General features: G+C 39.1%; 2 protein-coding genes across 3 annotated transcripts in view; one reads left to right on the forward strand and one right to left on the reverse strand.

Annotated features, from left to right (window-relative positions):
* TMEM117 (transmembrane protein 117) overlaps positions 1-13,831 on the forward strand; it is a 226,276-nt gene that overhangs the window by 31,543 nt on the left and 180,902 nt on the right. The window lies entirely within an intron of this gene.
* LOC135984608 (P2Y purinoceptor 1-like) lies at positions 7,680-12,917 on the reverse strand. Its single transcript, XM_065627102.1, has 2 exons — positions 12,848-12,917; positions 7,680-8,701 (listed from the first exon to the last, which is right to left on the reverse strand). The coding sequence occupies exons 1-2, from the start codon at positions 12,915-12,917 to the stop codon at positions 7,680-7,682; spliced, it is 1,092 nt and encodes a 363-aa protein (XP_065483174.1).

Genomic DNA, 13,831 nt, shown 5'->3' on the forward strand with positions numbered 1-13,831 from the left:
CAGAAGAAAGTCTAGCTCATTTTTTTAATTAAAATGAGCACTGTTTCACTTCCTTTGAGACACAAATTGTTTTTGTCAGAACACCCGCTGTCTCTCGTATTTGACTGACCAAGTGATTACATTTTTTGCCTGGAGGAAATGTAAATCCCTTTATTTTCTTGCTCTCTGTCAGTCATTGGTGGCTCAGCATGCGTGGTCAGCAGTGACCCTGACATTCCCTGCACCAAGTCCCAGAGGCAGCATTGCTTGCCTTAGTCCTGTAGAAAATCTCTGGCAAAACTCATGGTCAAATCTAAATCTTTTCTGAATTCCAGTTCAACACTGGGGCTACTTGTGGGTGGCTGCTTTCTGTCAACCTCCAGTCTGCGTGTTTGATCGAAAGTGGCATTGCTCATTCAAAACAGGCTAAAGTTTTATTATGCATATTTGCTGTTGTTTAAACATATTAAACTATTTATATATAAATATATTCATCTATGTTTACAGTTGTGTATGTTCATATTGCAGTTAGGTTTGCAATTTACTGTGCCACAATACTGCATTTTGGACTGCTTGACAAAATGACCATTTGTGAACCTGCTCCTAGATGGATGATGACAAAATCTGCTTTGTTTTCCGACTCAAAAATGCTTTGTAATTGTTTATTTTAAAAGGCTGTGTGCTAGATAGCTTGTAAGCAACTCTATTTACTGTCAAAATAAACTTGTGAATCAGTTTTAGTGCAGTTTCAGGAGAAAAGAAGAAACAGTATAGAAAAAAAGAAAATAAATATTTTGACAAGTCATTGCAGAATATTGCTAAACTGGTATTGAAAAACAGAGATTGCAGCACTGCCCTTCGGAGTTCAGCATCAGCATTATATGGCATATAAATACCACTGTGTTTCTTTTATCTACTGTGAAATTTGGTTTCAAATGATTTTGAAGAAGGAAAACGTAGTTTCCGTAGACACTACATATAAGACGATGAAGCATTGTAGGTCTAGTATTAAAAAAAGCAGAAGGATCGTGAAATTAATTTTATAGGTCTGGCAGTTAAAAAAAGCAGGTTTCTTAAAAACCTAATTCTTAAAGAATAAAGAGTGCAAAAATATAATTAATGCTTCCATGCCCTCTAACCAGCTTTTCTTTTGTTATGCAGTGAGGACATCTAAAGAGAGAAAATTTTTTTCACATTCGTTTTATAACCCGGGATACAATCACACAGGATTAAAAAACCTGCACCTCAAGAACAATTGCATTAGCATTTTCTATTGCTAACGCAGGGTTTTCAGTTGCTTCCCTACTAAAAAATGTTCTAAAACATTATAGCAAATCAATATCTATTTTTACAGGTTTCCTTTTAACTACATCAGCACAATTGTCTAAACCTGAAGTAATAGCATCAGTAAGAGTGAAGTCTATAATTAAAGTTATATGTTGAATCTGTATAACGGAAATTGACGGATGCAGAAAAATTCAGAATTAAGCCTGCCTACACACTGTAATTCTGGCATAGCCTTAAGTCTTCCCACATTATCTGCCTTTTACAGCTTTTTCACAACAGCAGCTCGAGGTATTGCATCTAGGTAATATTAATGGCATTAATGTAAAGCGAAGAGGGAGTTGTGGTGCCTTTATGAGTCCCTGCAACATTTGGTACAGCCGTTGGCACTGACCGTTACCACTCTGCTCTCCGTTGCCTTTGGGCAATCCATTAAGAAATGAAAATGTCAGCCCTTCCCTTGCAGCAGCACAAATCCATCTTCCTCTTCTTGTTTTTGTATTAAAAGATGAATGTACATTCTTATGAAGATTTGAATTTCTGTTCTTTCCTTCAAGAAATAGCAAGCAATCTTTAGAGACTCTGTGGCATTTTAGAGGAAGGCAGAGTATTATACATTTCACCTCCATTTGCTGACCTGCAGTTTCTAGTTCAGACCAGGCCCTTGAGACCACCCAGCTCAGGTAAGACAGGCTGCACAAGAAGCCTGATGGAAGGACGTCTGGCTGCTGTCAGTATTCTGACCAGTATTGGCTGGACTGGTGGGAAACCGGAGATCCGAGGTTCCTGTTGCCCTAGCACATGATGTACTTTGCAAGGACATCATTTTTGTAGCTAGGGCAGCACCTGAGACCTTGACTATTACGCTTTGTGACATTAGGCTGTATTTTACCTTAGACTGCAAAAGCCGAGAAGCGCAGTTCTCCCTGATTAAGGTTCACCTTTCCCAGCCGGAGGAAGCCCCATCCATGCTGAGTCTTGTGGAGAGAAGAGGACCAAGCTGCTGAGTGGTGAGCTGGGAGAAGGCCTGGAAAGAGAGCTTGGGAGGGCTACAGAGGTGGTGGGTCCCTGCACAGGGGCCAGCAAGTCCCATCACCTCTGAGTAGGGGCTCCAGGCACAGCGTGGGGAGACTTGGTTGTTTCTCTAAGGCCGGAGCAGAGAAGCTATATTTTCCTGCGAGGTGGATGATGGACTTAGCCACATTACCTGCCTCTGCCGTGGTTCTTCCATCTGTAGAATCAGTGTAGGCATATTTTTTCTTCTACCTAAAGAGCTTTGGCTTCTGCTGATGAAAGCAGTGTACAAAGGTGAAGTGACAGAGCACTGGAACAGGCTGCCCAGAGAAGCTGTGGACTCTCCTTCTCTGGAGACATTCAAAACCCACCTGGACACATTCCAGTGCAATCTTCTCTAGGTGAACCTGCTTTAGCAGGTGGGTTGGACTAGATGATCTCCAGAGGTCCCTTCCAACCCCAGCCATTCTGTGATTCTGGTTTGACTGTCTTTTGCTACTGTTCATCATAGCTTTTTGCCAAGTAAGGTGCTTCTGAGGCGTGGAAAAGAAAAACCGTGATACCAGAATACATTCATTTATGTATATTGAAGAGAAAACCAAACTTTCAGGAACATTTGAACATTTTAATTAAAATAGGTAAGCTCATGTCTTAATAAGTGTGAAAACTTCAGGTAGTTTGTGTGTGAGATAAAAGTCGTTCAAAGACAAATGGGGAACAGTGGATGCATAGAGATGGCTTTCCTCAGAAAGCAGCTTTGGGATATTTGTAGCAAAATTCACCTCTTCAACTTAGAGGTTATTGTTTTAACAATTTTTGCTTACAAAACAATGCTGAATTTACAGCAGTAAATGAGACAGTTGTTTCTCTTGACCGCAGCTGAGAACATACATAAACAATCAAATCTTTCAGGCCCAGGTCTATTTTGTTTTCGTCTAGTATATTACAGGGTTGTCCACCACTGTAATATCTCATGATCTAGATGTGGTACATGAAAACTACCCATACCGTGCAGTCAGTTTTGTAGGTTAATACATCATTACAACATTCAATAATGTCTTCAAACTCATTATAACAGTTGGGCAGTTAATTGGATGCTGTGTCCTCATATGTAATCCAAAGAAAGATTTATGAGAAACCCGTACTGAACATACTTTGTCATAGAAGAAGATGTTGACTTTGTCTCTTAGCTGTTTAGTTTATTGTTCATTTATTGTAGCAAAATGGAATAAACTTATTTAATTTTATTTGTTTATGTCAATCTGTCTGGGGAATGTTATAATAAAACATTTTAGGAGCATGTTTTTCCAAATAAAAATATGACCAAGTAAATATGAACAGATGTCTTATGCCTTTTAACTCTTATTTTGTAGAAAACTTTGATTTCAATCAGGACAATGTTAGAATTAGTTCAGCCTAGTTGAACAAAAACACTTTTAAAAAGTGTGTTTAATTGATTATAGAATCACTTATGAACAGGCAAACAAATGTCTAGAAGACTTATCAGCTACTAGAGTGTATTCATAGCTGAGTATCATGAGGAACATGAATACCTGAGGGTAAGAGAGGGAAGGATTTTTCATTAGATTTGTGTCCTGAAGATGATTTTTAAAGATTACTCAGTACCTTTAGACTCACTTCAGCACGAGGCATGTTGTGTAAGATGCCCAGGCCAGGAAAACAGATGACAGAGGCACTGGGACACAGATAATTTTGTAGCAAAGCCCCATCTTCTTTTTTCCCTTCTGTTCTTCATTATTCAGAGTTTGTTGGGAATAATCTTTCCAGAAGCATAAGCTGGTTTCTTTCCTTTTCCTTCCTCTTTTTCTCTTGTGTATGTGAGTACTTTGGGACTTCTGTTATAGTGGCTTTATTGATACAAAATTAATGAGCTTTATAGGATTGTGTGGACCATGTAGGATTGCATTCAGCTACGGAAACAGACACGGAGACAAGGAGTAACTTTTGTAACACAGTTTATTCCATATTTTTCTTTCAGTGGGACACAAAAGGAGCAATGCAGAAAAAGTGGTTTTACTACAGTTTCAGAGTCCAAACCGTTTGTCTCTCATTCTGCAGGTGAGCCCAGAGCAGTGAACTGAGGAGCTAGGACACCTGCCTTAGTCCTACATGAGTGAAGTAGTGGAGTCCTCAGTTTGCTCCTGCTTGTCCCCAGCAAAGAATTTAGAGCAGGGCTGCCATCCCTGCTGTCCTGCTCATGTTCTTGGGGGTCAGGGAGGACCAAAGGATCCGCAGCAGAAATCAGTATCATCTTGCTACATGCTATTTCATGGTGATTTTTATCTTCTGAGTGGGCTGAGATCTGGATTCTCCCCTAGAAAAGCAGGTCCCTGCCCGTCAGCTTCACCGGTCCTTCTCCAGCCACTGGCACAGCACAGTAAGTGCTCCCTGATACTCTCCCAGGGCCATGCTGGCAGTGGCTGACATTGGTCCATCACGTGTGCCCTGGACCATGCAGCAGTTTGGGAGGTTGATGCTGACAGAAAGTAAAAAGCGTCTCGTTTTGCATCTTTCTCTGCATGTATACTTGCATAATTCAGTCACACTGAGAACATAAAGGTCATTCTTGTTCAGCTAAATGTGTTTTGTGTTCTGATTACCTGACCAGAATAAAATTTTTCCTGACCTTTTTTTTTTTGAGTCAGGCTCTCACATTGACTTTGAAGCATTTCCTTACTGTTGTCTTAGTTTTTACACACTGAAACACAGGCAAATGAACCCTAGACTTTGCTTGAGACTCTGCAATCCATTTTAATGCTGCTTGTAAAAGACATTGCATGTGGGTGGTGGAAGGGTTATATGTGAAGCTTTTGAATTATTGTATTCATCTTGAACTCATTGGAGGCTTTCAATCCAATCTTTAATTGAAATTTGAAATTTTATTCTTGCCAACTTTGGGTACTCGTGAGCACAGGCTGCATTTATAGGTGTTATAAAGGCAGCACTTGAGGAGGAAACAATTCCAGATTTTTCCAAAATCAAGAAGTGACTTTGATAATATTTTTCACAGTTTCTTCTGAACTGAATGCTTCTTTCCTCATTAACAACAAAACGTCATTCTAATGGTACTTGCTTAATATGTAACAGTAACATCTATATAGGAGATACTATGCAGTGAGAATAAAATGATCTGTCTGTACAAAAAGCCAACTGTTTTACTATTAAAAAGCACTACAAAATTTAGTGCTGGTCTAAGTAATTGTTTCCTCTCCTGAAAAACCTCACATATTACAAGTCCAGGCAGGTAAAATCCGAGAATCTCTGCTTCCCAGAGGTGGGAAGTTATGTTTTCTAGCCCAGGACTTCAGTGAATTTTTATGTTTTCTTTTGTGTCCAGAAAAGCGTATTTTGCTTTCACGTTGAATTTTACCCAGCCTGAACACAGACAAATTAACTTGCTAAAAAGCAATACTGAGATGGAGAAAAGAGAAATAAGCAGTGTATCTGTACCTTTAAAGATTGAAAGATAAAAATGGCAAGTATTTGATTTTGGAAATAGCTTACTGTTTACACTCTTGGGTGCAATCAGATGGGAGCAATAAACTCATTTCGCCCAGAGCTTCACATTAACATTCTCCTGTTCTATCCTTTTTTATGCTGAGAGCACCTTTGTCACTAAATGGCATTGACATTTTTCCTGTATCTGTCTGAGATTTAAGTGTGTATTATAGTAGGTAATTACCAGTAAGTGCCCTTTCATAGATTAAAAAGCTGCATTGTTAATAACCCTGTCATGTTTCCAATAGACAATTCATGCAAAAGATTTTTTTTAAAGTGAATATTTTTCTTTTAAAAAAGATAAATTGAAAGATGAGGTAATTATCAAAAGAAAACAAGCAACACTTACAATGAGTTGAGTACATAATGCCCCTGCACAGAATATAGGCACACAATTTTGCTATGAGATCCTGTGAGTTTGCAGCTACATCCATACACATGTAAAGTATTTCAGGTTGTCAGGACCTGGTTCTTCATTTCATGTCACAGTTATAGACAATTAAAAAAATTGTTGTTCTAGATATTCTATATACATATATATTTACTCAATACAATTGAAACATACAACAAGAGAGATTTAATAATCATGTAGAATAGAATTGTTTTCACAGAGAGATATGTGAGGACAAAATTTTCTTAGAACTGTGGAAATTAAAGAATTAAGACACTGTACAAAGTATATTAAAAAGTACTTTGTCAATAGTAACTTCTGAAAATAAAGTTAACTTGCTCGCTGCTACATGGGCTTTTATAATTAACACGGTAGTGTGTGGGACTTGGCAAGAAAACAGCTCAGCAGGTGGTTGATTATGGAATGTGATTATTTTGCCCATACAATGTGTTGAAAAAACACTAGTTAATGACTCTTGAAGGTAGATGTTCTGATGACTATTTGTTGTGCTGTTTTAATGATTGAAATGCACTATAGACTAATTGTCTTAGACTGTCCTGAAACTGTGATACTAAGACCCTAAAGGAGCAGGAGGAGCAGCACTCCTGTGTAGCAGTGTCCCATAGTCTTCTTGCAGCTCAGCCACCCCTGTATTTTAGATTTTTCCTGTGCACAGGTCTCCCTGCTGATGATGGCAGAACAACACGCTTCCCTGAAGCAGAACACTTCTAAGAAACAGCTGTAATTGCCCGGGCTTTGAGGGAGCCACCAGTGTGCCCTGCCTATTGCTTTGAAACCACTGCTGCCTGGGGGAGGACTTAGTGAAGATCTTCAATCCCTGCTCGTCTGCTTCATGAGCAGATTCTTTGTGGCCCTGACTATGCTCAGGGACTTTATCTTGCTGGTTGTTTTTTGTTTGTTTTCAGAAATGTGCTGCACTTACCTGAGTTAATGAGGTTCCACTGGCTGTGTCAGTGGACCTCTAGTGCAAGCAGCATTAAAATGAAGTACTTGTAGAAAGTCTCTCTGCAAGTCCTCAAGAACTTCAACTCTTAACCATCATGATTATTATTAATTGTATAGTCCAATCACAGCAGCACTTACAAACAGATGAAAAAATTATTAACAGAAGCTATAAGAAAGCTCCTCAACACTCTGCGCTCTTATCTTGCTGTATTTTTCCGGCCAAGAATTAGAGTAGCTAGTTAAAACTTTTCTTCATTCTTCATTCCATATCACATGTACATACAGGTGAGAAGTGCTATTTCACAATAAGGTATATTTATGACAAGAATATTTAAAATGCCAATTCTGTAAGGCCAGGAGTTGCTAGTGTTTCTTTTCTAGTTGATGTACACATTAAGTTTTCATTGCTGTGTATTCTTGGTTACTCAAGAGAGTGCTGCACAATACAGGAGACCAAATTTTAAACAGGGCTGATGACACAAAGCCAAATGGGCAGGGAGAGATGTGTGTCTTTGTACACTGGTGTTTAAGTCGTTGTTCTTGGGGACAGAGTGATGTCCCTTACCCTTCCTGCCGGACAACAGCAGCACTGGCATTTGTGGTGACATCTTCTAGTTTTAATTCTTTGATAGAATGTCTGATTTGCTACTGAAAAAATGATTGGGTCAAGGCAACTATTGATGCTGCAGATGATCTCTGTGACTTTAAAAATGGCATTTAACGTGCTTATGTTTCCACAGGGTGGTTGGCAATTAATTCTATAAATTAGTATTACCATCATCATAACATGATAAGGTATGAAAGAAACAGCAAATACAATCATAGCGGCTGAAATCAGTAACAGAGGTCTAACAAGTCTGTTCCTTCTTTGCTGACGTTTACTGAGTTGTAGTAAAGCTTTGAGAGTCAACATGTAGCATGTAAAGATGACTGTGATTGGAATTAGGAATCTCAATACGATCTTGGAGACCGTGAATGGCACTTCAAATTGTAAAGGTCCATCAGTGCCATCCAGGTAGTCTATGAATTCAGCTTTTGTTCCAGCTGCAACTATGTAGTAGATCTCTGGCATTGATGCAAACACTATGAAGATCCATACCGCGATGGTACAAAACGTGGCCTTTCCTTTGTCCCACCATGTTAACGAAGTGATAGGATGGACAGCACCTACATATCTGTCAAAACTGATAAGTGTCAGGAAATAGACACTTCCATAGATATTAATACCAAAAAAGATACTTATAATATGAAAAGATTCTTGACTGGAATAGACAGCTAAGTTTTGGAGACTATAATATACTGAAAAAGGTGCCATGAGAGTCCAAGTGAAGTCACACAGTGCCAAATTAAATAGAAATATAGTATTGGTAGTCCATGTCTTCATGCAGTACACATAATGTCGTAGTGCAAGTATATTGCCGAGAAATCCTGCTAATAAAGTGAAAAGGCAAACCACAATCAGCAGATAACAGTACCACTGCAGCTTAGGATTTCTGTTGCAAATGTAAATAGTGCATGTACCATTCGTCATCTTTCCTTGGAGCACACCTGAAGGGAAAAGAGAGACGAACAGCTTTCAAAAGAAAAGTTGAATTAGATGTATCGAATTTAAAATTCAAAACTCTTAAGTTAAATCCAACATGTTTGAATGGGCAAAAGAATTCAGAATATAAAATGATGTACACACTCTCTTCTATCTGAAAATAAATGTAAATTCCAAGTAGATAGCACTTACATCTTTCTCTACAGGAACCAGCACAGGGAGACCTTCGTGAACTTTTAACCTAAACTTTATAGTCTTTTCTCTCTAATATTTGGTGTAGTGCGTGATAGATGAGAGAAAAAAAGCACACTCTCTCAGTATCAGCAACGTCCCCTTGGCCACTGATGTGTCTGTGTGCAGCTTTGGAAGAAGCAGAGGAGAGGACGGTCATTGCCCGTCTTAGTCCATCCTCGCTTTGATTGCCTCGAGTGTCCATACTGGGCCTAGAGACATGTCTAGTGTGGGCAGCTGCAGTGGGCTGTGACTGAGGTCCAGAAGACGACATCAAAACACATCAGGATGAACTCATGCTTCTCCTGAAGGCCACAGCAACCTTTCCATCTAAAGCTCTGAACAAACTTTTTTTTTTTTTTTTAAATGTTCTTCTGTAAATTCATGTCCCAGGCCAAAACATTGTCCTTATTGTAGGGTTGGAGAGAATTAATTTTGTCTCCCTCTTTTGGCCTGGTTTGTATCAGCGCCTCTATGGAATATCTGGAATACAGATCTGCAGTGTATTTTTCAAAGCAAGAGTGTTATGCTTGCAAAGTCTAACGTTTAATCCCAATGATTTTGTACTTCTAATAAAAAAAAAAATAAAGACTGGAATATTCTGCCAGAATGAGCTGTCACCAACTGCAGCTTGTCACGTTTCTAGAACCTCTCTCCAAGTGATGCAGCAGATGCCAAACTGTAAGGTCTGTCCAAGTAGGAGCTTTGTATGAGGGTCATCCAAGTAGCCATTTATAGATCAGAGTCCACCACAGTACTTGATAGGATGACAGGATAAAGTTTTACTCAGTACAAAGCACACTTTGAATGGAAGAAAGACTTTTTCAAAATGTCATCAATTCCTTGAAAATTTTCAAACAGATTCAACCATTAAGTTGATAGTGTTCGAATCTAATGTTTTGCTCTCATGTCTACCTTAATGCAATATGACTTTTTAAAAGGTGTGTTCACAGACACAGTTCAGAATGTAACAAACACGAGCTACAGTGAAGACCTGCGAAATAGAGACTGTATTATTGTGTTTTGCAAATTTATATTTGATCTAGACAGTGAACTGACAAAAAGCAAGTTCAGACTGTATGGAATGAAATTAAGAAGGAAAGTTGTTTCTCTAGAAGGTCAGTGACCGGAGTAATCGAATGACTTTCCTGAAAGTGAATACAGATCGAAAGCCATCTGTTCTACTTCCAGTGTATTTCACAGGTGGGGAATGTTTGCTCTCGAAATGTATTTTGTTTAGTATTGAAGCACTGTACTTTAACCTGGAGTAGCTGCACTCTTTCTCTACTTTTCTCCACAGCCTTTGTGGAATCAAACTTCGTGTTATTTTTTTCTTCAGCTGAAGTCCATAAGATATCCCTGTAAATTCTTTAAAATGTAGCCACTCTAACAGGTACAATGCACTTAATTAGCACTTATAGTATGTTCAGCTGAAAGGGGTTTGAATATGTATAGGAAAGTTATATAATATTTTCCTAAAATCGTCTGGGTTCTACCTTCCTTTTCAATAATTCCAAATGAAGGCACTAAGCACTTGATTCCAAGATGTGTTGGCAGTAAAAATAAGCCCTAGCCTGGCTACAAACAGCACGGCCATAGCTGTGTGAGGGAATTATAATGCCAGGTTCCTGATCTCATCAAGCTCCTGGAGAAGGACTACAGGTAGGTCTGAATGGAGTGCAGCAGACAGCTGTGCCACCTGCTCCACTGTGCTGTAAGGTGAACTGGATAAAGCCTGGATGCGTAGCCTGGTACCTGCCTTAAGGCAATTACAGACCTGAACTAATATTAATAAATCCCCTATTCCCTTCATGACCTTCAGTTCACTGCACTGCACCCAGCGTTGAGCTCTGTGAAGTTCGTTTGTAGCAGGGGGTGCTGGAATGGCACAGACGGGTAAGGTGCGTTTGGAGATCAGAGAGTCATTAGAAAATATGTCTATGTTTGCATAGGCATTTCTCATGTGTCTACCTTGGGATTCATATTTGGGATTTCTAAAATATTCTTACTGTCTCCTATTAATTCTTTGTATTAGAGTAGAGCTTAGAGGCCGTAACCAAGACTAGATTCTGGAAACGGTGCTTTGCAATTGGTGTGAGCAACTTACAGGGTGAGCACAGGGGAGCGAGTGCAGGGATAAAAAGAACCTTTCCAGAAAGTAATCTAATATGCAAGAGAAGAACATCAGAAGATCATCTTAGCACGAACAGAATAACTCAAGCTACAGTATGTGAGTAGATCATCTTCACAGTTCAAGTCCAAAATTTTGCATCCATAGTTTAAGAAAACTTTCTTTTTCTTAACATTTCTGTGTTCACTGCTAAGTCGTGGTATTCTTAAACAAAGCCAGCAAACACACATACACACACCTTAGCAGTGGCAGAATGACCAAGAGCACCATGACAGGTGAGGGGTTGCATATAGTGTTAGTGCTAAGAACAGACTTTCCAGACTTTGAAGCAAGTAAGACAGGGCTTTCAAGGCTAAAAAAAATACTTCTAATTTATTGATATTCATTTTTCAGCAGAACAGTTTCAGCCATTGATGTAGATGGCCATGAATGTTAAATGGATAGAAAGAGCAATCACATGATGTGGCATCCAAAATTAACAAGATACCTCTGATTTGATGAAGGGCTTGATATTAGAATGCTACACATATGCCCAGGAAAGGGTTGAAGTTTAGGGGCTCCATCGCTCATAATTAAGACAAGAAAGCATGCTAAATTAATGGGTAAGAACTTTATGTTTCTCCTCTAAGAAGCAATATAATGAATCCAACCATTTTATGGACTGCGAATCTAAAGATGCTAGAAAAGTTTTAATTTTTAACAAAAGTGACCTATTTGATTGACTCAGTTTTTGTACCTGCTTATTGGGTTGTCTCTTCTCCTGGACCTGAATGAAATGTGACTCTGAGAATTATTATCTACAAGCTCCTCTGTCATTGTCCCCGACAGCATCTGCTCACTGTTACAGAAAATCACGAGGGTTTCAGCTGAGGAGCTGATTTACCGCCTGGTTTGTTGCAGGGCCATGAATTGTGAAGTGTCTACTTCCATGTGTCCCCCTTGCACCTGTGAGGTGGCCTCCAAAGTCTTGAAGTAGATAGAGAAGACCTTGCTTCAGTAAAAAATTACTTTTTGAGGAAACTTCTTTTGGAGCTAAGAAACACTGTGTCACTCCTTGCAACTGTGTTTGAATCTAGTACAAATCTATTCCAGTCACCAGATAGGTTTTCTGCATTTCTGACTATTCATACACAAATATATTTCTTTTACATATGCTCTCAAATGTACCTTTCTAGCTGATCTTATCAAATTAGTAAAGCATTTTACAGGGAGTCCTAGGTTCCTTTATAAAAATATCAAGCATTATTTGAAATTTTTACTTTAACATCCTACTTGTTAAGTAATCGTCTTATGCATTCCCTTTTTACGTTCAACTGAATTGATATGAAAGGATATAATGCAATGTGAGTATTAAATGGAGCATTTCACATATTTGAGTTCAACTGCATTTAGCATATTACACATACTGGTATGATGGGAACAATAAGTAACATACAGCTGTATTTGTACGCAATTAGGCAAGTAGATTATGCTAATATCCAATTCCATTCCTCTTAATGACTCAGACTTTAATGTGATTAAGCTACTATTTCTTTCATTAAAAAACGATGTTGATGTACTTACTTGAGAGTTAATGAAGTCCTATATGGCAAACATAAGCTACAGTAGAAAGATAGTTAAGGTGTAAGAATTTACCTACTGAAGACAATATTTTTGAAAAAGTACTTTAAAAAATATGAAGTTTATTCATATATATATTTATTAATCAGTGTGTAATAGCTAAATAGAGAAAATTATATTGCTTTGTAGAATACATGTGCAATTCATACTTAATGAATCTTTCTCTTACCTGTTTTAGAAAGGTTGAAATTATCTATTTTACAGAAGTCTAGATTCCAGGCTGTGCTTGTCCTCTCCATTAATCTGGACCTTCTAAAATCACAACTCTATTTTGCAAGCACTGTTTCAAATCCAAGGTTTTGGTGATACTCCATATGGAATGGCAGCTCTTCAGAGAACAGGTGTCAAACTGCAAAGGAGATATCTTTTATCATTAGGCCCCTCCTCTCAATAAGTCAGGATGAATTGCTATTGCCATAGCAGCCTCTGCTTGTTTTTTAGGGAAGGACAGACTTATTGCACATCACCATCTAGACAGGCCTGGGGCTGTCATTGTTTCCAGCAGCAAAAGAGAAGAAGAGTACAGAGGCTTGGGGCATCTATGTGTGTGTTTGCATTGTCCCTTTCTTCTCCCTTCGTCACTGCCAGAATCCTTGTTGTTGCTACCCTACTGCTGGACTGGTCCATGGACCTAATGTTGTTCTTGCCCCGTCACAGAGCTTGGTTCACCCCACCTACCTACCTATAACTTCCATTGCCCCAGAGTTCCCACCTCATTGTAAAATCCCAGCCCTGTCAGATAACTCTCATCCTCCGACTCTGCTTAGTCCAGAGCTCAAATCCTACCTACGATGTCAGCCCATGGCCCAGGTCTGCTTCAGGTCCTCCAGTCTTCCTGCCCCAAACCTGCATCTCCAGTCTTCAGCAGCACACACTAGTCCTGGGATCTTCCTGTTTCATTCCCTGAATGAACACCTCATATTTCTTTCTAATGTCCCTCGTGTTATAGCTTCACCATGTGTCCAGCCCTAATCCATGCTGAAACTGGACTTTTCATCCCACAGGTCTCTCCTTCCCAGCCACTTGCGTGAGTATTTTATTGCTCTCAACCTAATCCTTTCTCCTCACCAACCTATACCAGAGCATCAGGGGGTTTGTTTCCCTTCTTCCAGCCTAGAGTGCCCATTTCTCCATCCTACAGTTAGGCTTCATG

Source organism: Caloenas nicobarica, chromosome 1 (assembly GCF_036013445.1).
Source record: "Caloenas nicobarica isolate bCalNic1 chromosome 1, bCalNic1.hap1, whole genome shotgun sequence".
In the NCBI taxonomy this organism is placed as follows: domain Eukaryota; kingdom Metazoa; phylum Chordata; class Aves; order Columbiformes; family Columbidae; genus Caloenas; species Caloenas nicobarica.